Source organism: Panthera leo, chromosome B3, assembly GCF_018350215.1.
Source record: "Panthera leo isolate Ple1 chromosome B3, P.leo_Ple1_pat1.1, whole genome shotgun sequence".
Taxonomy (NCBI): Eukaryota; Metazoa; Chordata; class Mammalia; order Carnivora; family Felidae; genus Panthera; species Panthera leo.
The window spans coordinates 135163112-135188056 of NC_056684.1; the positions used below are offsets into that span (position 1 = coordinate 135163112).

The 24945-nt window shown below is 42.4% G+C and overlaps 1 protein-coding gene across 1 annotated transcript in view; it reads left to right on the plus strand.

The window, feature by feature from the left end:
* GOLGA5 (golgin A5) overlaps positions 1 to 14876 on the plus strand; it is a 32754-nt gene extending 17878 nt beyond the window's left edge. Inside the window, exons 7-13 of the mRNA XM_042944137.1 lie at positions 144 to 314; positions 2755 to 2883; positions 5358 to 5456; positions 7386 to 7611; positions 10664 to 10769; positions 12165 to 12228; positions 14373 to 14876. Of these exons, the coding sequence (XP_042800071.1) occupies positions 144 to 314; positions 2755 to 2883; positions 5358 to 5456; positions 7386 to 7611; positions 10664 to 10769; positions 12165 to 12228; positions 14373 to 14453 (876 nt within the window). The 3' untranslated portion in view covers positions 14454 to 14876. The remainder of the gene's footprint in view (positions 1 to 143; positions 315 to 2754; positions 2884 to 5357; positions 5457 to 7385; positions 7612 to 10663; positions 10770 to 12164; positions 12229 to 14372) is intronic.
* The last annotated feature ends 10069 nt before the right edge of the window (positions 14877 to 24945 follow it).

Genomic DNA, 24945 nt, shown 5'->3' on the forward strand with positions numbered 1-24945 from the left:
ATTTTCATCCCAATGTGGACTTTCTTTGGCGGAGAATGTAATTGGGCTGTTTCCACAGTGGCTTAGGTAGTGCAAGATTGATGGTGTTCAGTATACAAGCTGATCTCAGTTTTGCTTAAAGAGGTTCCTTTTTTTTGTAATAGTCTAAAGAAAAATTGATTAACAGCTTGAAGGAAGGCTCTGGCTTTGAAGGCCTCGATAGCAGTACTGTGCACAGCGTGGAGCTGGAAGAACTTCGCCATGAAAAGGAGCTGCAAAAGGAGGAGATACAGAAGCTGATGGGCCACATCCATCAGCTGAGGTCCGAACTACAGGTAAGATTCACTGCGGGTCGGCTGCACAGACAACCACCCACCCCAGCTGTCGGCAGGTGAGAAGAGGGGGCGTCTGTGGTTTGGGGGAAGACAGAGGGAGACAGAGAGTGGAACTTGTGTGGGACCAGCAGTCGCCATGTAGAAGTGAATCTAAAGCGATAGGTTTCTTGTCCACTGACTGTGAAGTTCTGGGAATAACAAACATAGGTAACTAGATTCGTTCGTTAAACAAATTCTCACCCTGCGTCCCCCGTGTGCTGGGCATCCTGTAGGCTCAGAGTAACAGCAAGGAACCACACAGAACCTTCGTATTTATGGAATTTACAATCTAGTGGTTAAAACACACATGAGATTTGGGTTTGTCAATAAAACTGGGATGTTTTCTGATACTGGAATGGACACAGGATGGTCTCTTCGTTAGAGTTACAGGCATAATCTTAATAATTTATGGCTTATGTGAATTGCTATTTTTAGTCCACAAGTAAATGGGGCCTTTCATTTAGATTCAACATGGAGTCTTTGATGTAAATATCCTAGGCGGAGTCTCTGAGAACGAGAGAACATAAAGTGCTGGCTAACAAGCCTTCTTTAAAAGAAAAAAGAAAAAAAAAACATTTTGCAAAGAATACTCATCCGTGCGCGAACTCAGCAAGTGATTGGTTTGTGAGATGTGCATGACCTACAAAGGAAAGTGTGGAAGTCACAAGGGTAGGGTTTCTTGTCTGGCGTGCGGGCTTGGATATTAGACTTAGCAGATGTGTTACCCGTGCCAAACACTTGGTCTCGCCGAGCCTGAGTTTTCTCGTCTGTAAACTGAAGGCAAACAGAGCTGCTCTTGAGGATAAGGGATGTGTGTAAAAGGGCCTAGCATTGTTCCCGACATGGATTAGGCCCTCAGCAACTGTTAGCTGATGTTACTTCTGGATTTTTTCATATTGGCCGAGTAGAAGAGCTGATAAAGACTGTTGTCCTCATAGTCTGTAAAGTAGGACTTTTTTTTCGTGTAATTTTGAATTCCAAAAATTCAGTCCCATGAATTTAGAAATGGAGTAGATGCTAATCCTCTTCACATCTTGTCTTATTTATACATGTATTTTGGATGAGATTATGAAAAATAGGACTTGTTGTATTTAATATCTCATCCTTACCCCAGCATCACTGATGACGTTGACTATTCTCAAGAAGTTGATGAAATCTATAGTAAGGATTAAAGTATATCCATCAGAATGAGAGAATTGTTACTGGCCTACAATAGCTATCCTTCACTCAGCACTTCTGTGCCAAGCATCGCGCTGAGCTCTGAGCGTACATCCTTCCATTTGTTCCTTACCATAAACCTGGAAGGGAGGTATGGTGCGTTCTGTCTCTATAGGTTGAAGAAATCTAGTCATAGAGAAGGAGAGGAGCTTCCCTGTGACTAGTAAAGTAGCAGAGTTGGGGTTAGAACCTTAGTCTGTCCGATTCCAGAACACGTTCTTAACCACTGCCCATCCCACCTGCGGCTCAAGAATTCATTTGATTAAGTCAAATTGATGGCAAGATTAATTTACCTACTACTCACCCCGAAAACTCAGGGGTAGGGAAAAATAATTGTACTTATTGCTGTTTTCCTCTAAATCCACAAAGTTGTGTTATCTGGGAATATCTGTTATTATCTGGAAGTATCATTAATCTGCCCGTTCTCCCAAACAGTATGTGAAGTGCGGAGTTGTGGAGAGGAGTTCAAGACAGAGTGTACCAAAAGACCAAAAGCAGATTGAGATGCTGATTTTCATCTCTTGTGGGCCTGTGTGAATGGACGCATGCTTAACCCATACAGGGGAAATAGAGAAACCTAGAGTTCTGTTCTTTGCCACCAGCAAATTTGATAGGAAATCTAGAAGGTGGTTTTTGAGTTTGAAGAAGTGAGAATAATGATGCTAAGTGAAGGAGTGAGAAATATAGAAAGATATAAAAACAGATAACGGTAATAAAGCTAAAAAAAAAATGAAATAATAGACTAACCTGAGGGTAAGAGAGAACAGTTATTTCTAGGTTTCTGTTGAGTACTTAGCACACATGCAAAAACTAACTATAACCTGCATTCCCACGGGACCAGTGCAGCAAAGTCCTTTTTGATGTTATGTTTCTGTTCCTTTTGAAATTGTTAGCTTTTGATTAGAGCTGTAGGTCTCCCAGGGAGCCACTGTTTACGCATGCTCATTAAATCACATGGTTCATGTGCTGCGGCAGCTATGGTAACCTCTTCGTGTCTCTCACCATTTGCCACATTATACAGTGAAGTGTCCGTTTATCTACTCCTTTTGGGCTGAGACCATGTCCTCTCATCTGTATCCCTCTAGTGCCCGCTGAGCCCAGGGCATGGTGCACAGTGATAACTCAATAAATGTTGAAACGAACGGTTAATTATTGCTTTCACATATAAGGCTCATCGTTTTAGGATATGGAGGCTCAGCAGGTTAGTGAAGCAGAATCAGCAAGAGAACAGTTACGAGATCTGCAGGACCAAATAGCTGGACAAAAAGCATCTAAACAAGAGCTGGAGGCAGAATTGGAGCGACAGAAGCAGGTAAAGATTTTAGATGGGAGATTACCAAGGAAGGCGCTTTGCTGGCGGTCCCGTGAGGCTACTCGTCTAGGAAAGGACCTCACTGACATTCTTGTAGGATGGGTTTGGAGTGGTGATGGTAAATGCGACCTTCTAGGTCCCTCCTGCCTTGTCACTACCCACCCCTTCACTGTTTATTTGACAGATGAAAAATAGAACCACAACACGGTCATGGGACTTGCCTCTTAGCACACAGCTAACTAGAGAACAGAATAGAACCCAGAATTCCCATCCCAGAGTTCTTTCTACTACCTCGTCTGTATTTCGGTATGTCTCCTCGTCACCGTGTGTATGTACAGAAAGCTTAAAAAACATCAGTTGATTCTCACGTTTTATTACATTTGTACTTTCTAGGAACAACAGTAATATTATTTACTAGAAATGCAAAATACATTATTGCCATATTAAGCTGTTCTTTCTGTTTGAGAAGAAATATTTATACAGTGTTCTTATAAGTCATGTTTATAATTGTATTTCTTTGTTTACTCGGCAGTCGTTTGCTCCCCAAGCCAAATTATTTTAATTTAATAGACTTACGTAATAGTTTCATTATTAAAACAGTTAAACATGCTTACAGCCACATTTTCAGAACAAGATGCTGTATCTAATGTTAATAACATCTGTAATTTGCTGAATAATGACATTGTTGTAAGCACATAGTACACATTATCTTATTTTATTCTTACAATAAAGTCTGTGTTTACTTTACAGAAAACTATTCTTAGAATTGTCAGTGCATCGCTTATAACATTTCCAGCCTTGTGCATTTATATTCTTAGATCTTTTTTATTAGGATTTATCATTTCTGAAACTTGTTCTAGTCTCAGAGCAATATTTGTTTTTATTATGAACGTACCACTTGGAGCTGTTTCCCGAGTAGTAAGGAAGGAAAAAAATTCAAGTAGCAGCCTGCAGATACATCATAGTCCGTCTTAGATAATTTAGTTATCAAATTGGCCACCCTTTCAGAAATTGCATTTTAATTTATTCAAGGGGCTATTATTATATAGTGAAAGGCAAAAATTTGATGGCCTTGATGGTTAGATAATTTTCATTTTATTATGGCAGATGGTTTTACCGCATCCACTGCCAGTGCCTGTCTTTAAAATGATATAATTAAGTAGAGGCAAGTGCAGCTGAATGTAGCTCTAGGCTGTTTATTTAGTCATGAGATGTTCTGGATGTAAGTGCTTGATCTTGGGATTAAATAGTCCTATGGTGCTCCTTATTAATTTAAGTAATTTCAGCCTTAAATTTTTGCTAGCCTAAGAGTTTAAAAGAAATCAGACCTTCTTGTAAATTGAGATTCTCCTACCCTAATTACTGCCTCATTTTCTTTATTCTCACTTATCTCAGTTTTTTTTAATCAGTAAAATGAGCAGGCTGAACTAAATGTTTTAACGTAGTCTAGCAGCTTGATCCTGTCTCACGTTTACTTCTTCATACAGCTCCCTTTATTTCGTCTGCACAGTTAAGCATAATGCTTTAGAAGGTTTTTAGTTCATTACTCTGTCTTCCCTGGCATGTGCTTTGTCTTAAATTGCAACTGACACCAACTCATCATATGCATCATACAAACCAGCACATTCATGCAGTTGTTAATGAATCTGGAGGTATTTCTTTCTTTTAATTTTTTTTTCTTAAATTTATTTATTTTTGAGAGAGACAGAGTGTGAGCAGGGGAGGGGCAGAGAGAGGGGGAGACACAGAATCGGAAGCAGGCTCTAGGCTGTGAGCTGTCAGCCCAGAGCCCGACGTGAGGCTTGAACCCACAAGCTGTGAGATCATGACCTGGGCCCAAGTTGGATGCTTAGCCGACCGAGCCACCCAGGTGCCCCTGGAGGTATTTCTTTTTTTCCCTTTTAGCGATGATAGAGCAAAACAGGTGCACGATATTGCCTGGTCCAAATAAGTCCACGAAGAGCTGCTCAGCATCATTAATCAGTAGAGAAATGCAAATAGAAACCACACTGAGATACCAGTACGTACCCATAGAATAGCTACACTTACCAAAACTAATGGTACCAAATGTTGGGAAGGATGTGGAAGAACTAGAACTCTGTCATATTGCGTGGGAATCCAGACTGGTGCAGGTGTTTTGAAAACAATTCACAAGATAATTTGGCAGGTTTTGTTCCTCTAAGTTAGACAACACTTACGTGATCAAGCAGATCTCTTCCTACACATCTACCCAAGAAGAATGAAGACACACGATCACTTACAGAATCGTGCTTGGTTATTCATCATGTACGAATTGATACAGCACGGTGGAGTACCGTTCATCAGACCCGTCCAAGTCTGTTCATTTGTTCATTCAGGATAGACACAGCGCATGTTGGCTGAGGGCCTCCTGTGTGTCAGGCACTGTTTTAGGTACTGGGGATGAAATGGGGGATACTGATAGAGCTTCTGTTTATTCATGTCTCACTTTGTAGGAATTCCACTACATAGAAGAAGATCTGTATCGAACAAAGAACACATTGCAAAGCAGGATTAAGGATCGGGAAGAAGAAATTCAAAAACTTAGGAATCAGGTATGAATGGGTGCTCACAACTTGGGAAGAGATACCATTGCAAAGCTAATTTTTTTGTAGAGGCTACAGAATGACCTTCTTTTCCCATATTTTCACCTGAGTTCTGCTGTTGCAGTAGTGAGGTGTTACTTTCAGTCTGATACAGAAATTCCTCTAATGCCATTTGAGGCTGCATTTGCTGTGTTCTGTGGCTTCTCCTACAAGTGTCTTATAGCCAAAGCCATCCAAGGACATGTGATTTACCTCAAATTTCATCTCTTCTAACTTCAGTGATGGTTGTGCCAGTTGCCAGTTTCATAATTATGGTTTCTTTCCTGAGAAAAATCCAATGATAAATCTTCTTATTAACAATTGATATTTTTTTCATAAAGCCACCAAGACTTATGTTCAACCCTGAAAATGTAAAACATGGGAAATAACATGTGCCCACCACCCAGATTTACCCATATTTATCATTAACTGTGACAGAATCATGCATTCACTTATCCTGTAACTACATTATCCTTTTCTCCCTTATATTTATTGACTTAATAAGCAATGAACCCATTGAACATTTAAAGAATTTATATAAAGATTTAGCTGGTTAATGACTTAGTTTGAACATAAAAAGTCAAATAATTTTGGCTTTTAAGTTCTCAGACTTCATAGTAGTCTGTAACTTAAGATATTTTAGAATATTTTAATTTTTATGAGTTGAAAATAGGAGTGCCTGGATGGCTCAGTCAGTTAAGCATCTGACTCGATTTCGGCTCAGGTCATGAACTCAAGGTTCGTGAGATCGAGCCTGCATCAGGCTCCACGCTGACAGTGCAGAGCCTGCTTCAGATTCTGTGTCTCCCCCTCTCTCTGCCCCTCCCCTGCTTTGCTCTCTCTCTTTCTCAAAATAAATAAACATGAAAATAATTTTTAAAAATTAAAAAAAAAAGTTGGAAACAGCTAACTGATTTCAGTGTTCTATTCTTCCCTCACCTGCCTTTGTGAAGTGCCTAAATGGTAACGTGACTTTGCTAGCAGAAAGTCAAAGAAAAGAGAGGAGCAGAAACCACCAATTGGTTTAATCCTTAGATAGAGATTCCTATATTTATTAAATGTTTATTGAGTGCCTACTAAGCCTAAGATAATTGGGCTATTTTAATTAAGAATTAACTGTAGGAGGACATCTCTTAAAGATTTTTCATCTAAGTGGAGCAGAGGAAAACCTTTGTCTCATAAAAGGAAGTCAGTTAATATACACTTTAAAAAGAAATCAGCATCTTAATATCTTGCCCCAAAACAACCACCCTTAAATGAGCGGCCACATAAGCACATAAGTTGTGCTCAAAACCATCAGTCATCAAGGGAATGCAAACGAAAACCTCAGTGGGATACACCTGTGACTACACCATTAGAACGGTGATCAGTGATCGTACCCCTACATACCACCTACAGAGCAGTGTAGTGAGTCGTCCGAAGTCGGACTGGCCACGGGATTGCAGAGCAGAGGTGAAAACCTCAGGCTGTGGTCTTTGCGCTGTACCACAACTGCTGAGTTATGGGGGTTTTGAATCCAGGTGGAGAAGTTCAAACTGTCATGGATCATGGATCAGTGCTTTCGAATATTTCTGACCACGAGGCCACAGCAAGAAGCAAAGAACACGTTGTTTCCCAGTGTTCACATGTACTTGGAAGGACAAAACTGAAACAGAAGTTTCACAAAACAGTCCTCTCACATACTATGTGCTGTATACTCTGTCCCATAAAATGTGGATTATGACCCACCAAGTTGATTTTGTGGCCCATTAATACAGTTTGAAAATCTCTTCTGTAGCAGTGAAAGTAGGATCACAGAGGTTTGAGATGTTGATTAATGCCACACTTTACCTGTGGGAATGTGGATTCGATGTTGTATAACTTTAGTTTTATGTAATTTGTGAACACTTTGCCTTTCAGCTTACTAATAAAACTTTAAGCAACAGCAGTCAGTCCGAGTTAGAAAACCGGCTCCATCAGCTAACAGAGACTCTCATCCAGAAGCAGACCATGCTGGAGAGTCTCAGCACGGAGAAGAACTCTCTGGTCTTTCAGCTGGAGCGCCTTGAGCAGCAGGTGAACTCTGCCAGCGGAAGTAGCAATAACGGGTCTTCCATTAATATGTCTGGAGTTGACAATGGCGAAGGTAACAAAAACAGGAATTTCGAGAGAGCTTTTCATTGCCTTAATTCCAACCTTGCTAATTCAGACATGACTTTGAAAAGTTACAGAAAGACCATTTTTATTTGTAAAGAAGCTTCGGGGCGCGTGGGTGGCTCAGTTAAGTGTCCCGCTCTTGGTTTCAGCTCAGGTCATGATCTCAACATTTCATGGGATCAAGCCCCACATCGGACTCTGTGCTGACAGAACCTGCTTGGAATTCTCTCCTTTTCTCTCTATCCCTTCCCTGCTTGTGTGTGCACACACACTCACGCATGTGCACATTCTCTCTCTCAAAAATAAACAAACTTTGAGGGGCACCTGGCTGGCTCAGTCGGTTGAGCATCCAACTTCAGCGCAGGTCATGATCTCGCGGTTCATGAGTTCGAGCCCCACATCAGGCTCTGTGCTGACAGCTCAGAGCCTGGAGCCTGGTGCCTGCTTCAGATTCTGTGTCTCCCTCTCTCTCTGCCCCTCCCCCGCTCATGCTCTGTCTCTCTCTCTCTCAAAAATAAACATTAAAAACATTTTTTAAATAAATAAACTTTGAAAAAAGAAAGAAAAGAATCTTGATCCAGCAAAGCACCCACTTTTCTTCTGATGCAAGGCCTGAGCCATCTGTTTGACATGATCTTAGCAAACAGGACAACGGACTGGTTATATATATCCCTCGCTAGTCTGGGTCTTAGAGAAGGGAGGCCCAAAGACCGATGATCATATTGAAATATGTAGGACATTCATCAAGATGTTGATGACAAGGCAGATAATTTGGCAGAGAGGGGCTTTCATGAAGACTTAAAGATTTAGTTTAATAATCTAATCTGGGGGTACCTGGGTGGCTCAGTCAGTTAAGCATCTGACTTCGGCTCAGGTCACAATCTTGTGGTTCATGAGTTCTAGCCCCACGTCGGGCTCTGTGCCGACAGCTCAGAGACTGGAGCCTGCTTCAGTTTCTGTGTCTCTCTTTCTAAATTCTGCCCCTTAACCACTCGCGCTCTGTCTCTTTCTTAAAAATGAATAAACCTTAAAAAAAATTTAATCTTATCTGTAATTATGAATATTAAAGCTAATACTTAGTCATGTAAGTATATCCATGCTCTATAATTTTAATGAAGAAATCTGTAGATTCCCAAAATACATAACTAAGAAGAATGTTAAAGACTTTAGTATAACTTCAACAGATCAGGTTTTTAATCTCAGAGCTTCATAAAGTCTACAAAGTAGTCATTCAGCAAACCTCACAGTTCTTTGGTTTTATTAAAAGTTTTTTTAAGTTTTTAAAAAATAACACATTGTTGTATGTTTATATGTGTGTGTATGTGTGTGTGTGTGTATGTTTTTTAATAGCATGGTTACTGTTAAAAATATCAAAAAAAGGAAATTAAATCACCCAGTAATCTTACTCTCAGATAACATTTTGGAGTATCTCCTTTCAGACTTTTTTCCTATATATGTTTGTAGTATCTGTTTTATTGGTTATTAACTTTTTCATATAAATCAGTTTTTATTATGTATTTTCTTACAGTAGTTTATGTCTATTGCTTTATATACATCCGTTGTGGAAATGGCATAATTTGTTTAATAAATTCCTCATGGTTGGAGATTTAGGTTGCCAATTTTGTCACTAATATAAGCAGTTCTGAGGAAACTATTCTCTGTAAATATCTTTTATTTTTCTTAACATAAGCTATTAGAAATGGAGTTTGCTGAGTCCTAGGTATACACATTTAAAGGCTTTTGATTTTTGTTGCCAAAATCAAGTAATTATTAAGCACCTACTCAGTACCAGCTACTGTTCTAGGCATTGGAGATACAGTGTTTGACAAAAGAGGTCAAATCTCTGCCCTGTGGATCTTACATTCTGGTGCTGTGGGGGGAGCTAGACAGTAAATGATGTGAGATGGTGATAGGTGCTACAGAAGAAACTCAAGCAGAGAAGGGAGAGACAAGGTGCCAGGTGTGGAGATGGGATTGCAATTTAAATAGACCTCATTGGAAAGGTGGCACTTTATTAAAAGAAGTCCCAAAGGAGGTAAGACAGACTAGAAGGAGCTCTACAGGAAGAGTTTCCAGGCAGAGAAGAGCAGGTGCAAAGGCCCTGAGGCAGGAGTGGTGCTGGCTTATCGCAGGAACAGCAAGGAGGCCAGTACAGCTGGAGAAGACTGAGTGGGGGAGGAGTAGTCTAAGGAGAATTCAGATAACTTGGAGGAGACTGTTTTGACCTGAATGAAGTCGGAAGCCATTGAAGGGCCCTGAGGGGATAAGTCCTCTGACTGTGTTTTAGTGAGATGCCTCTGGCTGCTGTATCCAGAATAGACTGTAGAGAGCTGAGAGTGGAGGTGGGGGACCAGGGAGGAACCATCGTATTAACGTGTGTGAGAGATGGTGGTGGTGAGCACCTGAATGGGGTTCGGAGGGTTATTTTAAAGGTGAGTGGGCAGATCGGCTGTGGAGTTTGAGAGAAAGAAAGGAGTTTTGGCCTGAGCTGATGGAACGATGCTCTTGTGTACCGAAATGGGGAAAACAGCAGGGTGAGTAGGTTGGCAGGGAGGGCAGGACGTCAGAATCATGGTTTTGGGCATGCTAAGCCTGAGATGACTGTTAGATACCCAGATGGAAACAAAACAAGACGATTGGATGGGTCTGGAGTTGGTGGTCTGGGCTGGAGATACAGAGCCGGGAGTCATCAGCTTTGTAGAAAGGGTGTGTCTGGCCTCTCTCTTGCCCGCACAGGAAGAACCTACTCATTAATGCTGATTCTCAGCAACATGGTATTTGTAAACTTCAATTTTTTTGCTAGTTTTATAGGGAAGTAATTGTTTTAGGTTTTAATTTTTATTTTTGTGGATATAGAAGTTTAAGCATTTTATATAATCAAATTTATGTCCTTTCTTTATGGACTCGCCTTTTTTGGATGTAATGCTTATTTGAAAGTTAGCCTTGAGATCTGTTTTTAATACAATATATATTCAACTATAAATGTTAGGACATTGATTTTGGCGTTTGTACCTTAATTCATTCTTTTCTTGTTTAAACAGGCACACGGCTGCGAAACGTTCCTGTTCTTTTTAATGATACAGAAACTAATCTGGCAGGAATGTATGGAAAAGTCCGAAAAGCTGCTAGTTCAATTGACCAGTTTAGGTAAGCAAGGACAGTAATGACGAATGATGGATCTTCAGCTATTTTTGTACCATTTTCTGGTGGTTTCAGTCACAGTAAGTCCCATCAGGCAGAGCTGATATTTAAAGTGACATTTCCCTACTTCCACTCATGATAGTTCATTCAGTCTCATGAAATTGCTTTATGTGCTCTGCCAGGGCCTGTATTTCATTGAAGATTATTAACCCTGATCATCTCTCTTCTTATAATAAACCCTATTAAAAACTCTTATTAAATTCCATTGAGAAAACTTCTGTCTCATGTAAATGCGTCCACTGGAATGCTTTATTTCGTTTTATCGCGTGATGAGAATAAAAGATGCTATTATATATGAGTGAACAGTACGCATTTTAACGTATATTTGTATATACTGCATAAGTAATATATCATTTATATGCATGTTATTACATATTAATAACTTCTTTATACTAGCATACATCCACCCTACAAAGAAAATGTTTTAACAGTTTATGTATGCCTTGTTAAAGTTCATGTTTCAATAACCCCCTAAAGTCTTTTGCCTCTTAGTGTTTATAATTAAACACAATTGTAATGAGTTGTTGCGAAATAGAGCGATCTTTTCTTACCTTTTTGTGTCAGAGCTATGGTGTTATAAATAAATCAGGAGGATGATTTGCTAAGGTTGCTGAGGCCACGGGCCAAAGATGCCATAGTTGTTATCTCCAGGCTGTTAAGCTCATTTATTTCAGCTACTCATTTATTCAATGTACATAATAATTTTTAGAGAAACTACATGCGAGGCGTTATGCTGATGGCAGTGAAAGACACAGAAAGGCCTAGAAGAAGGGTGTATGTGCTTGTATATGTATCCATCTTGATGGGGAAAAAGTGTTTCAAAGAGGCCTAACAAGGTCTAACGTCACGCTGCTCCTGCGTTTAACTGTAGTTAAGTGTTTGCTTGAGTTTCTGTAGTTCTTTGCCTTTTAGACGCATGCGTCTGTGCAGAAGCTTCCAGATTAGCTCTTTGCAGGTATTAACCCACCAGACTCTTTCCCTATTCACGTGTTGACACTTGGCTTATCTTTTGTAACTTCTTTGGTCTCTGAAAGAAAAATTATTTAGAGAGGGACCAACTTGCCTCCTGTAGTTGTAGCTGGAGATTTAAGGGAAACTACTGTGCTATATATTTAACAGTTAAGCCACAATCAATAAAGCAAATATTTGTTTACTATGATGTTTCTATGGTTATTCCAAGTAATCATTTAACAATCTACTATAAAATGGTTTTTCTGTTATGGTGGCCATATAAATAGTTTAAATGAGAGGAATCCTAAAAAGCCTCATTAGCTGTTACCACAGGAAGATGTGCTTTGAGTGTTAACTCTCTCCTCTCGTCCCCACCCTCCATTTGCACAGCATCCGCCTGGGAATTTTTCTCCGAAGATACCCCATAGCACGAGTTTTTGTAATTATATATATGGTAAGTAAACCTATTTGAAAAAATAATGCTGCACTTGATTTTTAATGAGTTTTTTCCAGCTGCTGATCGTTTTGACCAAAAGTCTAGCAATCAATTTTGAAAGAGAATAGAACTCATTTTTGGAAATTAAGATTTTTTTCTTCAGGTATGCAAGTATACTTACAGTTCATTACATCTAAAATATAAATTGCTCGGGGCGCCTGGGTGGCTCAGTCAGTTGGGCGGCCGACTTCGGCTCGGGTCATGATCTTGCGGTCTGTGAGTTCGAGCCCCGCGTCGGGCTCTGTGCTGACAGGTAAGAGCCTGGAGCCTGTTTCAGATTCTGTGTCTCCCTGTCTCTGACCCTCCCCGTTCATGTTCTGTCTCTCTCTGTCTCAAAAATAAATAAACATTAAAAAAAAAAAAAAAATTAAAAAAAAAATATAAATTGCTCAAAGGCTTTTCCTACAATAAAATTAACTGTAATGAAGTTTGATAGTTACCTCAATTTCTTAAAAAAAAAAATGTTTTTATGTTTATTCATTTTTGAAAGACAGAGACAGCACAAGCAGGGGTGGGGCGGAGAGAGAGGGGGACATGAAATCTGAAGCAGGCTCCAGGCTCCACTCTGTCAGTACAGAACCCAACGCCAGGCTTGAACTCAAGAACCGTGAGATCATGACCCGAGCAGAAGTCAGACGTTCAACCGACTGAGCCACCCAGGTGCCCCTTATAGTTACCTCCATTTCTAAGCCCCTCTGATGACAAAAATGCAATGCAAAACAATCGATTTCATTTTATGTAACGTTTCTTTGATTGTTGTCATGTGTTGTGCTTTATTTTCTGAAAGGCTCGTAAGGTTGATTTCTTTCAGATTTCTTAGCTCTAATAAAATGGTCACCATAGTTTGGGATACTGTTTCATGTGTCTCGTGACCCTAAAAAGCCCTCTAACTGTTCTGAGTGAGGGCGGCTAAGAGTCATTAAGACAAGCAGTTTTCCTGAAAAAGAAAACAAGCTTACTTAGTAAAGAAATTTCTCTGTGATCCACTAGAGGGAAGAGTTACTCCTTTAAATAAAAAGTTTTTAAGGAGCGGAACCTGGGTGGCTCAGTCAGTTAAGTGTCTGACTCGATTTCAGCTCAGCTCATGATCTCAGGGTCTTGAGGCTCAGGGTCAGGCTCTGTGCTGGTGGTGGGAACCGCTTGAGATTCTCTCTGTGTCCCTCTGCCCCTCCTCCGCTGGTTCTCTCTCTCTCTCTCTCTCTCTCTCTCTCTCTCTGTCTGTCTCTAACTAACTAAAGAAGTTTTTAAGTGAGGGATGGAGCGAACAAGAGAAAAAAATTGATGGCATCACAGAGGCTTAGAACAGGCCTACACTGAGTCGATTCCTGGTGTCAGAGACTGAAGAGCACTGGCACCCCCGTCAGCACGAGGTGTGATGGCACACGACAGAATGGTGAGGCACGTAGCAAGGGAGCCTCATGTAACCTTAGTGCTGCCACGAGGGAACTAGTGGGAATTCATCACTGTAGGTCCTGTGCTAGACCGTAAATCAGTTCCTGAAGCTCAACACATTATTCCTGCAGGAATGTCTTCCCATCTCCCCTTCACCAGATGATGGCTACACCCTTTTCAAAACACCAACCGTAACTCTGTTCCAGAAAGGCTTTCCAACCGGGAGCACTTGGGTGGCTCAGTTGGTAGAGTGAGACTTTTGATCTCAGGGATGTGAATTCAAGCCCCGCATTGGGCCTGAAGCCTACTTTAAAAAAATAAATAAAGCCTTTCCAACCAACTTCATATATATCTTGCAGTTTTCATTATGCCATCTACTCTGCGTTATAATCACCCGACTGGTTATTTATGTATACCTGTGCATATTACAGATGTGTTAAGGACATTGATAACTCTCAACTGAGAATTCTTCAGGCATCACAACTATTACTGTCCATTACATTTAGCTAGTTTAGTTGCTTGCACGTTTGTTTCTTCATCATCTACCCAGTAAACACGTACCAAGCGCCTGTGATGTTGCACACACGGTGCCAGCCCCAGGAATACGGACACAAATACGACATGCTTCCTGCCCTCAGTGCACTACACAGTAGGCCTTTGGTGCAGATTGATCTCTTGGCTAATCTAGAAACTGTTTTCTTTTTCTTTAGGCTTTGCTTCACCTCTGGGTCATGATCGTTCTGTTGACGTACACACCAGAAATGCACCATGACCAGCCGCATGGCAAATGAACTGAACCCAGTTGTTTTGGTGACTGGTCGTCTGTTTTCAGACTTGGGATCTGCAGAAGGACCAGTGGCCTAAAATTGCGGAGAACGGGGTGCAAGTTCATCTCATCACTACAAGCTTTGAACTCGTTCACTTATTATACAAGTGCTCTGCTGCCTAAGTCCTCCCCCCATTTCTTTCAAATGGTAAGAGTTTCTGAAACCGACAGTAACGTAACAAGCTCAGCTCTGCTTTCTCTGAAATCCAAGATTCAGTGTGTGTGTGTGTGTGTGTGTGCGCGCGCGCGTGCACACGCACGCACACAGATGTGCTGGGCTCGTTCACCCCTGTACAGGCCAGCCTATATTTTAGGTGACACGCATTATGGGTTATAATCAGGGAAACTAATTGTATTTACTGATACAAATAAAACGTTTTCTTTTTGATAATTCAGTCTGCTTTCATATTTTCATATATTTAGCTTTGCAAATATGGATTCACTTCTTACATGTTAAAGGCCTGATTGGTCTGAGGCTTTGTATAGATACATAAAATTTGCTGTGCATTTTTCTTTTGTAAAATAATAGTTTCTTACCCCCCATTAAATAGGACCTTTCCGAACAGGCTTTAGTGAGAAAAGCAGAAATGAGCAGTGACGTCACCGGTCACTGATTCTTGGTGCTTTGCCCCCTCTCCGGGGACGCCCCACTCCCTCCTGTCCCAGTGTGCCAGCTCCCTCGGGTTCTTGGGCACTCGTTCACCATCCTCTTTTCCTTTCCTCTAGCCTGGACCTTGGGTCAGTCAGCTCAGGACGTCCATAGCCCCTGCGTGTAGCGTTTAGGAATCAAATCTGTTTTTTCAACCTTTGCATTTTTAAAACACTCCACTGCAAAGACATTCTGGAGTTATTCTTTGAAAAGAGATATTTTCTTTGCTTGAAGTTCAATATAATGTCTCTTTTGGCACTCCTTTTCCCCCACATGCCTGAATTCTTATTTTGTCCCCTGGTTACTGGTGGTCTCTCTTCGCATGTGATTAATTCATGTAGATCTTGGGCAGGGGTACAGTTCTATCAGGAATGTTTCCGAAGCAGTCTGCTGGTGCTTAACCAAACACCTGAGCAGAGTTTCTGTTCTTAATGACATCTGTACTATGACTTTAATTGACCTATAAATTCTTCAAAATTAATACCCTAGCAGATGTATATGTTTCTTATTTTTCATCAGAAAATGAAGTTTTAAAGGTTATCTTATGTGTGTTTGAGCTTTTTCTCAAATTAGCATGAACGAAAAAGGCCGAAATGGCACATCATCTAAAGGTGGATATGAGATACTGGGGTGGAGACACATTATTAAACCTGTAGGTTTTATGTCATAGCTCTTACCTGGGTGTAATAGCTTGTCGGCGCGTGAGCTGTGAGGTCAGGTCTGAGCTCAACCAGAATAAAGTAAAGGTTTAATCTTGTTAATATCTTTTAAAGGTGGTTTTCCCTCTCTTCTAATTTGGAAATTTTTCTGGAAAATGATTAAAACCAGGTTATATACTTAAAATGGAAAACAGCACATGCTTCATCATTGTGTATTGCCAGACTTCCCGTCTCTGTGTGTCTTCCTGGCTTTCGTTGGGATGCCTTGACATCTTTTTTAAGGCTTTGTACATTCTTGGCTTTGGAAATAGTTTGACAAAGTGTTTCCAAGACTATTTTTCTGCGGTTACTTTTTAATTTTGAGTTTCAGTTTCACCATCCTTAGCCACTAACAAACTGGGGAGTTCTAAACAGTGTTTCCTTTCATTTATGCTCAGATTGCATGAAACCTTCTTGACTAAAAGGATTGCATGAGGGGCACCTGGATGGCTCAGTTAAGCATCTGACTTTGACTCATGTCATGGTCTTGCGATTCATAGGGTTAAGCCCCACATCGGGCTCTGTGCTGACAGCTCAGAGCCTAGAGCCTGCTTCGGATTCTGTGTGTGTCTCTCTCTCTGCCCCTCCCCTGCTCACGCTCTGTCTCTCTCTCTCAAAATAAAGAAACATTAAAAAAATAATAAAAAAATAATGATTGCATGAGAGTCGATCTTTTTCCTTCTCAATCCAGTATATTCATTTAAAGACATTATGTGTGTGTAATACATATATGGGGTATGTTATTATATATACATTATATACATGCAAATATACATATATTATCAGAATGCTTGCATTGCTTTATATTTACAGCCATCAATTGGAAAATAAGATTGTTTTATTATTATAGGAATATTTCTCTTTCTCTAGACTTTGTGCTTACCAAAAGCCACCACTTCTGTTGAAGTTTATTCTGTAGAATAAAACCTTCAAAGGAAAGCAGGGGTTTTGTTAACACGTATTAAACAGCCTGGTCTGTGGAGGAGGGGGGAGGCTGTCAGGCTGGGCGGTCCAGCCTTAGTTTAAGAAGGCTTACATCCAACTCACCCTGTGGGGGCAAAAACCCAAACTACTCGAATTCGCCTCGTTGGGCTCCCGCTAGCTGTTGCAAGAGGCCAGCTGTGTTGGAAAAAGGCCCACATGGGCACCTTGGGAGGTGGAAGTAGAAGGAAAGAACTGGAAAAGCCGAAGAGCATAGTCAGGGACCGATGGCCTAAGGCAGGCACTTCGGGCTGTGATTGGTCAGAAGAAAGAAATTACTGAGAAAAACGTCTTCGAGGTCATCCTGAACACTAGTATTCCCATTGACTCCTGAATGACATTGACTCCTGAATGAGAATACGGACTAAATGAACATCACACTTGTTTTTATTTGTTTATTTTTTAATTTTCTTTTTTGTTTTTATTTATTTTGAGAGAGGGAGACAGAGCACGAGTGGGGGAGGGGCAGAGAGAGAGGGAGACACAGAATCCGAGAAACAGGCTCCAGGCTCTGAGCTGTCAGCACAGAGGGGCTCGAACTCAACGAACCGCAAGATCATGACCCGAGCCGAAAGATGCTTAACTGACTGAGCCACCCGGGTGCCCTATGAACATCACACTTCTAATGGGTGACCTGCTTTCCAGACACAGACACCCCAAAATAGGTAAGATTTTTTTCTTTTGTCAGAACATTGGAGGGTCGAGTGTTTACGTGCAGAAGCCTTATTCACAGAAGATTGTATTTTAAGCTATAATAAGGCTACAAAGTAATTCACATTTTGAGTGCCCGGCATGGTGGTCCCTTCTAGGAACTGGGAGTAGCCGGGTGGGGTCACATTTAAGTGGGAAGGCAGGCTGTCAACACATTCTTCACGTGACACTTGGTGTTAAATGCTGGGAAGAACCACGTGAAGGTCCCACGAAGTGCGGGAGGGGCGGGGGAATCCTCCGCAGAAGTGACCACTGGCTGGCACAGGGTCCGAGTGCAGGGGTGGGTGGGCCTTACCCAAGGCCAAAGCCTCCAGAACGGGGAGTGTGCTTGGTGAGCCCCTGGAGGCCAGCGTGGCTGGAGCAGAATGCAGGAAGGGAGAGCCGCAGGGCCGGTGTGGCAGGGACCCGTAGTCCAAGGGAAGGACTTGGAATTTGAAATCCCTTTTTGTTTCTCCTTAGTAAGCACCTCCGACCCTGAATCACCAATGTCTTTAACCAGGGAAAACCTTTAAAAATCTGTATTTTAGAAATCCGCAGACTACCATTGCTCTACATACAAATGATGAATAGTATAGATTTCATTTCGTTGAGGTGACGGCAGGCTGAACCCGAGGCAGGAAGTACATTTTCCTATGTAGTTACAAAGAATACCAGATGGGGGCGCCAGGGTGGCTCAGTCGGGTAAGTGTCCCGCTTCGGCTCAGGTCAGGATCTCCCGGTTGGTGAGTTCGAGCCTTGCATCGGGCTCTGTGCTGACAGCTCAGAGCCTGGAGCCTGCTTCGATTCTGTGTCTTCCCCTCTCTCTGCCCCTTCCCTGCTTGCACTCTGTCTCTCTCAAGAATGAATAGACATTTAAAAAATAAAAAAAAAAAGGAATAGCAGATTGACGAATTTGTTCATTTCCCCCACAACTGTTCATGCTCCACATTCACAGTTAACTCTTCATGTTTGTTCAAGTCAAGAACAAACAAAACTGAAATGAAATCCAAGAGTACAGCTGCGGACAAACGTATCCCATGTTTGACTAACCAAGCGTAGCATGACTCACTGTCCGGTGTTACGGCTGTCACGCTGTCAGACTCATAGACTCAAATGTCTTCGGACGTTTGTCATCCCCAGAGGGCAGAGACAGTACTTTTTTGATCCACTGTTGTATCCTCAGTGCCTAGACCCATGCCTGGCCCATAACTGGCCTTCTGTTGACGTTCGCTGAGCTTCATTCACTGTTATCCGGCAAAGCCCTAAGCTCTGGTCCTTCCCTCCAGTGCTCCTTAGACCTTCACTCAGCATCTCTCCTGTTCATGCAACGCATCTAGTTCCTAAAACCACAGCAAAGAAGAGAAACTGGCTGGCCAGGTACACTGACAATAGTGAGGACTCCGATAAGGCAACTCGCCAGGATTTCCCAAAAAGGGACAGACCATAAGTATGTAAAATACAGAAACAGGGGACGCCTGGGTGTCTCAGTCAGTTAAGCGTCCGACTTTGGCTCAGGTCATGATCGCATAGTGGGTGGGTTCGAGCCCCGCATTGGACTCTGTGCTGATAGCTCAGAGCCTGGAGCCAGCTTCGGATTCTGTGTCTCCCTCTCCCTCTCAGCCCCTCTCCACCTCGCACTCTGTCTCTCTCTTTCAAAACTAAATAGACATTACAAAAGTTTTAATACAAAAATAAATAAATAATATATAGAAACAAAAGGTGACCCGAGGACACTGCTGACCCAAGGTGTACATAGTGAAGAGCTTTAATCATCAGAGGAAGTTCAGTCGTGCTTCATGGATTTTCCCAAAAGATAGTGGAGAAGATTTCTGGAAGCAGAAAGAGGCTTAGGTTCAATTTCTGGAAGTTCTGCCAAGCGACACCCACATATAGTCAGGCTCTTTCCTCATATCATGTTTTCCTCTGTAGCTCACCGTACCACTCTCCTCTCGAGGAGTGCTAGTTAAGGTAAGTTTACCTAAAGTAGTAAGGTTTATGCGTGCAAATTTTTCAGCTACTGGCAGTTTGCTTTAACTCACATATTCGGTGTAAATCAATGGAATTCAAGAATTAATTCAAACCTTAAATGTAATTGCAGCTAGAACATGCTTCCTCGCGGGCCGATATCGCCACCCACAGGGTAAGAACTGGTTCCTAGGAGGGCAGAAATATCTTACTGTTTTCGTATGTAAAGCCAGGTTTGCATCTAATGTGCACCAGGCGATCTGACATTGAGATTTCATGGAGGGGAGTGGTGATAATGGAAGAGGCTGGGCAACACCGAGCTGGATGATGGAGCAGAGACCCGGCTCTGCCCCCATGGAGCCTGCACTCCAACAAGGGGAACTGATGCAGATCGCAGCCTTGCACGGTCTGGTCCTCACCACCTCCAAGCTTCAAGCTGCTCCGCACGTCATATTCTGCACTCCAGTCTCTTGTACCGTTCCAGTCCGATCTTCCCCAATGACTCACTTCCTCTTCCTGTGGGATGATTTTACTTCCTGTCCTGCTGACGTCTGCCTTAGCCTTACAGACTGACTTCTTTGGCTGGTGGAATGTGAGTGGAGGAGGGATGTGCCATCCCAAGCAGGAATGTTAAGTATCATCTTGTGGCGTGGGCCCTGCTTGTTCCTCCGCCACGAGCCCAGCATGTTCCAGACAGTGGCTGCTCCTGCAGCCTAGGTCCTATGGGGTGAAGGCATGGAGCAGAGTCAAACACGGAGCGTATCCAAGGTGGACATGTGGCTTAAATGAACAGTAAATCTTTGCTTCTGTGGGACCCTGAGACTTGGGAGGTTGCTTGTTAGTGCAACGTAACCCAGCGATAGCTAACTAAGTGTCCACCCGTGCACCATGCCTCCTTTCAGCCTCCGGGCCTCCCCTCTGCTTAGGACACTTCCCTTCTAACCTCCTGTCCCCTCCTGCTTGAGGATGGCACATATCTCCTCCACTCACACTCCTCCAGCTTAAATGCCACTTTCTCTATGAAGGGCGAACACCTCCCTTCCCTCCCTCCAAAAAAAGAAAAGAAATACTAAGCTGGGTATCTATAGTGGGCAGGATAATGGCCCCCCAAAGATGTCCGTGTCCTAATCCCTGGAACCTGTGAACATTTTACAGCCAAAGGGACTACAAATTACCGGTAAATTAAGGATCATGACACAAGGAGATTATCCTGAATTGCCCAGTAATCCTACGCTGGCCCTTAAAAGATGGAAGAAGGCAGAAGAATCGGAAGGAGATGTGAGGGCAGGAGTCAGAGTGGTTCAACTGGTGGCTTTGCAGATAGGGAAGGGGCCATGAGCCAAGGAATGCAAGCAGCCTCTCAAAGCTGGGAAAGGAAAGGAAACATTCTCCCCTAGAGTCTCCGCAGAAGAATGCAGCCCTACCAAGTTCTTGATATTAGCTCAGTGAGACCCACTGCAGACTTCTGACCTCCAGAACTATAGAAAGTAATTTAAATTGTTTGAAGCCACTAAGTTTGTGGTAATTTGCTACAGTGACAGTAGATGACCAGTAGTGTCCTTCCCTGGTTACGAGCTCCCATAGCACGTAGAAATCTCTACTCTTAATACTCATGCTGAATGGAGCTGCCTCATCACTTTCCATCATCCCAACCAGACTCCAAGCTTGCGACCCCATCTTGTTCTCAGTTATATCTTCAGAGCCTGGAAGGGTGCATGGCACTTGAGTATTCAATACAGATTTCTGGAACGGATGCAATTTTAGAAACTAGGACTAAGGAGGAACAGTGATGTGTGACATTGAAGAAATACTAACCAAAAATTGGATGCTACTACTTTCTGACTTGCTTAACTAGCTGTGGCAAAGTCACTAAGCATCTCTGACCCTCCATTTCCTCATTTTTAAGAATGGGGAAACTAGAAAGACTCACAAAGAAGTTCCCCATAGGTAAAAAAAAAAGAAAATAAAAGAAAAAAAGAAACAGCAGTTTCTAGGGTGAAAATGTACTCAAATATTAGTTTTTTATTTGGTGGCGTGTTTATTATTTTGTAAGATTTTTAAAAAATGTTTATTTATTTTAGAGAGAGATAGAGAGAGCACAAGAGCAAGGGAGGGACAGATAGAGAGAGGGACAGAGGATCCAAAGTGGGCTCTGTGCTGACTGCAGAAAGCCCAAGCAGGGCTTGAACTCACAAACCATGAGCTCATGACCTGAGCCGAAGTCGGGCACTGAATCGAGTGAGCCACCCAGGCGTCCCTTGTGGTATGTTTGTTTTAAAGTTGAAATGGATCAAGACAGTGGAGACCAATCCTGCTGACAATCAGTTGATCGTGTTCCCAGCAGAACATAAACAGTACCTAGAGCAAGATAATGACAAGGCCACTCTTGTGAGCACAAAAATTACTAAACACCCCCTCTTCTAACCAGCACTGCTCCTCTCTGAGCATCTGCTGCTCTATCACCGATATTAATTCAAACCCCGTTTTAGCTCTCCTTCTAGACAACTATCACTGTGATACCCAGTCACCAGATCGCGCCTGCTCCATGATGGTATCCCACCCAGAACTGCTCCAAATCTTTAATGCCCTCACCATCATTCAACACAAGCCTAAACCCTTAAGAAGTCCCTTTCATCTGCCCTGTGGAGGTGCTCCTGAGACACATTCTCCCTTGCTGCAGCAAGCTTAGCTTCAACTTTGGGTGTTTGTGTTTTATTTGTTTTGACCACAGATATGGTCTGGTCAATTGACTCTGATATAAGACCCTCCGTATTAAATTCTCTACTTCCGCACACAAGCAAACGAGTTCAGAGACCCATAAAGGTTCTCCCGCTAGTTACAAACACGACAGCAAATATATCTTTTGCTTGTTTGTTTCCGTATAGTCATGGGGTTAAACTATTTGGTTATGGAACATGTCAGCTTACCAAATCTGTCTGGTACCAAGTCTTCTATTTCCCATCTTGGCTAGAACCTTCCAGGAGCTTTTAGTCATTGGAGAAAACCTGCCATATTTTTTCAAAAAGCACTTAGTCCTGGGGCAAAGCCAGATATGTTCTGATGAGAGTTAATTGTTCTTTATCAGTGTGAGAGGAAGCAGGTGTGTGTTCCCTGCTGTCATCTGATTTATTTCTCCAAACTCTAGGAACAGACACTCCATCAGCCACCCAAGCAGGAAATTGCCTTTCTGCAGAAGGTAAACAAAGAGGGTTGGCGTTATTTTTAACTGTAAAATTGGACCTGAAAAACATTCAGATCACTTGGACTTCCCCCTCCCCCCCGATTATTAGAATAATATTCTTTAATTGTGAAAAACACAGAAAAGTGTGAAGAAGAAAATATCATTCATCCATAGGCCCGCCACTCCAAACGAATGAGCCTCCACATTTTGGCCTATTTCCTTCCAGTCTTTTCTTCCCCCCACTTGCGTATGTGCAGGAAGATCCAGAAGTGGAGACAGAGCAGGTATAGTTGAAGTCATAGTTTCAAATGACTCCATGCTCATTGAAAAAAAAAAAAATTCCAAGCAACAAGGTATACAGAACATTCTGGTGTCCTTTCAACCCCTCCCCATCCAGACTCTTTGCAGGAGCAACCACAGTGAAATTAGGAAGAAATGGGATAATACACACGGTGCTTTACTGCTCATAAAGAGCAAATAAATGTTTAGTGGTGGGTAGGTGGAGGTGTGGCACTTGTTAAGTAGATGCTCCTCACCCCCTTTGTGGCAGACAGACCCTAAGCTGACCCCCAGTGATTTCTCACCTCCTGGCATCTATGCCTTTGGGTAATTCCCTCCTCATGAGTGTAGCTGGGATCGACAACTTGCCTCTAACCAACAGAATACGGCAAATGTGATGGGATGTCACCCTCTTGATTTGGTTACATTACATGGCAAAGGGGTTAGGGTGTCAGCCCTGTGATCATTACATTACATTACATTACATTACATTACATTACATTAGTTCCTATCTTAGCGAACTGGATTCTCCTTGTTGATGATGAAATGAGTGTCATTTAGAGGAAGCCCATGTGTCAAGCCCACTGTGGGCAGCACCCAGGACTTGAGGGCAGCCTCCGGCCTCCAGCCAGCAAAAACCCAGGGGCCTCAGTCCTACAAGCACAAGGAAATGAATTCTGCTAACAAGGTGAATGATATTGGAAGTAAATTCTTCCTCCAGGCAAGCCTCCAGAGGAGACCACTGCCCCAGCCAACATCTTTTTTTTTTTTTTTGAGAGAGAGAGAGAGAGAGTACAAGTGAGTGAGGGGCAGAGAGGGGGGAGGGGAGAGAGAGAGCGAGAGAGAGAGAAGCAGGACTCACCCGAAGCAGGGCTCATGCTTACCCGAAGCGAGGCTCGAGCTCACCCGATGTGGGACTTGAACTCACAAACCCTGAGATCATGACCTGAGCCGAAATCAGATGCATAGCAACTGAGCCACCCAGGAGCCCTGGCCAACATCTTTATTGTAGCTTTGTAAGACCCAGAACAGAGCACCCAGCTAAACCGTGCCGAGACTCCTAACCCACAGAAATCGTGAGATAATAATGGTATGTATTGTTTTAAGCCCCTAGACTTGTGCTAATTTGTTATATGGCGAGAGAAAGCTGATACATTTTTCTAAGCACTTCCATAGTGGTCGGGACTCCCTGCATGTAAGCAGCAGATACCAGCTCAAACTGGTTTAAGCAAAAAGGAGATCTACAGGTTCACCTAACTTCACGTTTATATCCAAGTACTCAGATACTGTATTTTTTTTTTTATTTTTTAAAATTTACATCCAAATTAGTTAGCATCTAGTGCAACAGTGATTTCAGGAGTAGATTCCTTAGTGCCCCTTCCCCGTTTAGCCCATCCCCCCTCCCACCACCCCTCCTGTAACCCTCAGTTTGTTCTCCATATTTATGAGTCTCTTCTGTTTTGTCCCCCTTCCTGTTTTTATATTATTTTTGCTTCCCTTCCCTTATGTTCATCTGTTTTGTCTCTTAAAATCCTCATATGATTTTTGTCTTTCTCTGACTAATTTCGCTTAGCATAATACCCTCCAGTTCGGTCCATGTAGTGGCAAATGGCCAGATTTCCTTCTTTTTGATTGCCGAGTAATACTCCATTGTATTTGTATCCCACATCTTCCTTATCCATTCATCCATCGATGGACATTTGGGCTCTTGCCATACTTTGGTTATTGTTGATGGTGCTGCTATAAACATGGGGGTGCGTGTGTCCCTTTGAAACAGCACACCTGTGTCCCGTGGAGAAATGCCTCGTAGTGCCATTGCTGGGTCGTAGGGTAGTTCTATTTTTAGCTTTTTGAGGAACTTCCATACTGTTTTCCAGAGTGGCTGCACCAGCTTGCATTCCCACAAGTATCAGATACTGTAAACTGGTACCTTTTCCTTCCTTCTTAGGTTTCCTTCAATGTCGGCTTGACTCACAGGCAGCCGTTCCCCAAAAAAGATGACTTCCCTGCTTCT